The sequence below is a fragment of the Anopheles funestus genome, chromosome 2RL (assembly GCF_943734845.2).
Source record: "Anopheles funestus chromosome 2RL, idAnoFuneDA-416_04, whole genome shotgun sequence".
In the NCBI taxonomy this organism is placed as follows: Eukaryota; Metazoa; Arthropoda; class Insecta; order Diptera; family Culicidae; genus Anopheles; species Anopheles funestus.
Window position 1 is genome coordinate 41272992 of NC_064598.1, and position 2757 is coordinate 41275748.

Genomic DNA, 2757 nt, shown 5'->3' on the forward strand with positions numbered 1-2757 from the left:
ACGAAAGTTTGGGCATCAACGCTCAGCCTTTAACTTCTTTGCCCATAGAGCGTAAAAGGGTCACGCAGGAGCGTAGAGTAGCCGCTAACACTGCAACTACTAGTGTAGCGAAATGTGCTTCCTGTGGACAAAATCATAAGCTGTATCAATGTCCACAGTTCAACACCCTAACTGTAGGCGAACGACGAGATATAGTAATGAGAAAACATTTGTGCTTTAATTGCCTCAACGAAGGTCACAATATCAAAAATTGTCCTTCAAGATACAGCTGCAGGAATTGTGCACAACGACATAACACGTTGCTGCATATTGAGCCACAAAGACCATCAGAAGTCGTACAAAGAGCAACTATTGCCACCATGAATCTAACGTCCACGCAAACTGTAAAACGACCAAGTTTTACAAACGTTTTTCTATCAACTGTAGTGTTGAACGTTATTGGCCAGAATGGCGAAAAATATCCAGTTAGAGCGCTTCTGGATAGCGGATCCCAAATAAGCGTTATATCTGAGCAAGTATGCCAACATTTACGCACGACTCGCAGGCCGGTAAAGGCTTCCATTGGTGGTATAGGCGGAACATTATCCAGTGCTCGTCACGAGATAACGACCATCATCGAATCGACATGTGGCTCTTTTAAGACTGTATTGGATTTTACCGTGCTTTCAAAAGTTACACACGAAATTCCGTCGATACCATACACGAACCTAGATTGGCATATTCCACCACAATTACAACTCGCCGATCCACATTATAATATCCCGGGTCGTATAGACATGATCATCGGTGCGGGTATCTTCTACAAGTTATTAAAGGGCGGACGATTCAATATTCCCAATTCGAACATATCCTTAGTAGAAACCGTCTTCGGCTGGATCGTAACTGGGTTGGCAACTAAAAACGATTCTTCGGAAAGCCCAAATGTCACCTGCAATATGACAACAGTTGCAGACATCCAACAACAGCTACAAAAGTTTTGGCAAATAGAGGAAGTAGAAGAGAGAACCATACTCACGTCGGACGAAAAAAGATGTGAGCAGTATTATAATAAAACAACCGTCCGCGATAACCTTGGGCGATACATGGTGAAGTTGCCGAAGCATCCGGATTGGGAGCAGATGATTGGGCACTCAAAATCAACAGCGTTGCGACGGTTTGCGTCCTTAGAACGAAAGCTTGAAGCTAATGAACAGCTCAGAGTTCAGTATAACACCTTTATGGAAGAATATATTTCGCTTGGTCACATGAGTTTGGCTACGAACGACAGTGATTCGTCTACAAATTACTTTCTTCCACATCATCCAGTCATAAAGGAGGCTTCCACCACCACAAAGCTTCGAGTAGTTTTCGACGGTTCAGCGGTTACTACTACTGGAAAATCACTCAACGATGCATTATTAGTTGGTCCAGCGGTGCAGGACGATTTACTGAATCTAGTGATACGCTTTCGCAAATTCCCTGTCGTTCTAATAGCTGACATAGAAAAGATGTATCGTCAGGTGTTAGTACATCCTGATGACAGATCATTGCAGCAAATCTTATGGCGCTTCAGTAAAGATGAGCCCATTCAAAGCTATAAGTTGAACACTGTTACCTACGGCTTAGCACCCTCTTCCTATCTCGCAACAAGAACGCTACTGAAACTAGCAGAAGATGAAGGTGAAGCATTCCCATTAGCCGCGCATGCCATCAAGAATCAACTTTACGTTGACGATCTTATCGCGGGTGCTGATGACGTTGCTGGTGCTATCCAGCTGAGAGATGAACTAAACGCGCTTCTTGAGAAGGGAGGATTTAAGTTCAGAAAATGGTGTTCTAATTTGCTTCCTGTGTTGGATGGTCTTTCTCCGGAATTGCTGGGGACAAAATCTTCGAAGTGTTTCGATATCGATGAAACTATCAATACGCTCGGTATCCGTTGGGAGCCACAGGCTGACAGGTTTGGTTTCAGCGTTCCCGATAATATCAAGGCTGAACCCTACACTAAGCGCAACATTCTATCTGCAATAGCCAAACTCTACGATCCTTTGGGATTAATAGCTCCGGTAATAGTACAGGCAAAGATACTGATGCAAAGTCTTTGGGTGGTAGCTTCAGATTGGGATGAAGAAATTCCTGATCATATGCAAAGAGCATGGATTGAATTTTGTCAAAAATTACCCACCATATCAAGGTTCAGCATACCAAGATGTGCATTTATACAACACTTCGAACAAATTGAGCTACATTGCTTCGCAGATGCATCCGAGGCTGCGTACGGGGCCTGTCTTTACGTCAGAACCGAAGACAGCAACGGCAATGTTTCAGTAAGTCTGCTGGCTTCGAAATCCAGAGTATCGCCATTGAAACCACTCACCATACCTCGTCTAGAATTGTGTGCCGCGTTACTTGCTGCTCGTCTGAATGACAAAGCAAAGAAAGCATTGTTAATGCCGGTTAATCGAACCTTTTTCTGGTCCGATTCAACAGTGACACTACATTGGCTACAATCTCCTCCAAGGACGTGGAAAACTTTCGTGGCAAATCGCGTCGCCGAGATTCAGGAGTTAACTCAAGCAGGAAAATGGCAGCATGTCTCTGGAAAAGACAACCCGGCGGATCTTGTATCCCGTGGTATAACAGCAGATGAACTAGTTGAAAGCGATCTCTGGAAGAGTGGTCCATGTTGGTTAAAGGAGCCAAAATCATCCTGGCCTCAGAACATTACCTCCACGTCAAATCTAGCTGAAGGTGAAAGAAAATCCAGCAGTGTTGCCT

General features: G+C 44.2%; 1 protein-coding gene across 1 annotated transcript; it reads left to right on the forward strand.

Moving 5' to 3' along the window:
• Positions 1-776: 776 nt before the first annotated feature.
• On the forward strand, positions 777-2310 carry LOC125765869 (uncharacterized). Its single transcript, XM_049431358.1, has 2 exons — positions 777-2087; positions 2239-2310. The coding sequence occupies exons 1-2, from the start codon at positions 777-779 to the stop codon at positions 2308-2310; spliced, it is 1383 nt and encodes a 460-aa protein (XP_049287315.1).
• The last annotated feature ends 447 nt before the right edge of the window (positions 2311-2757 follow it).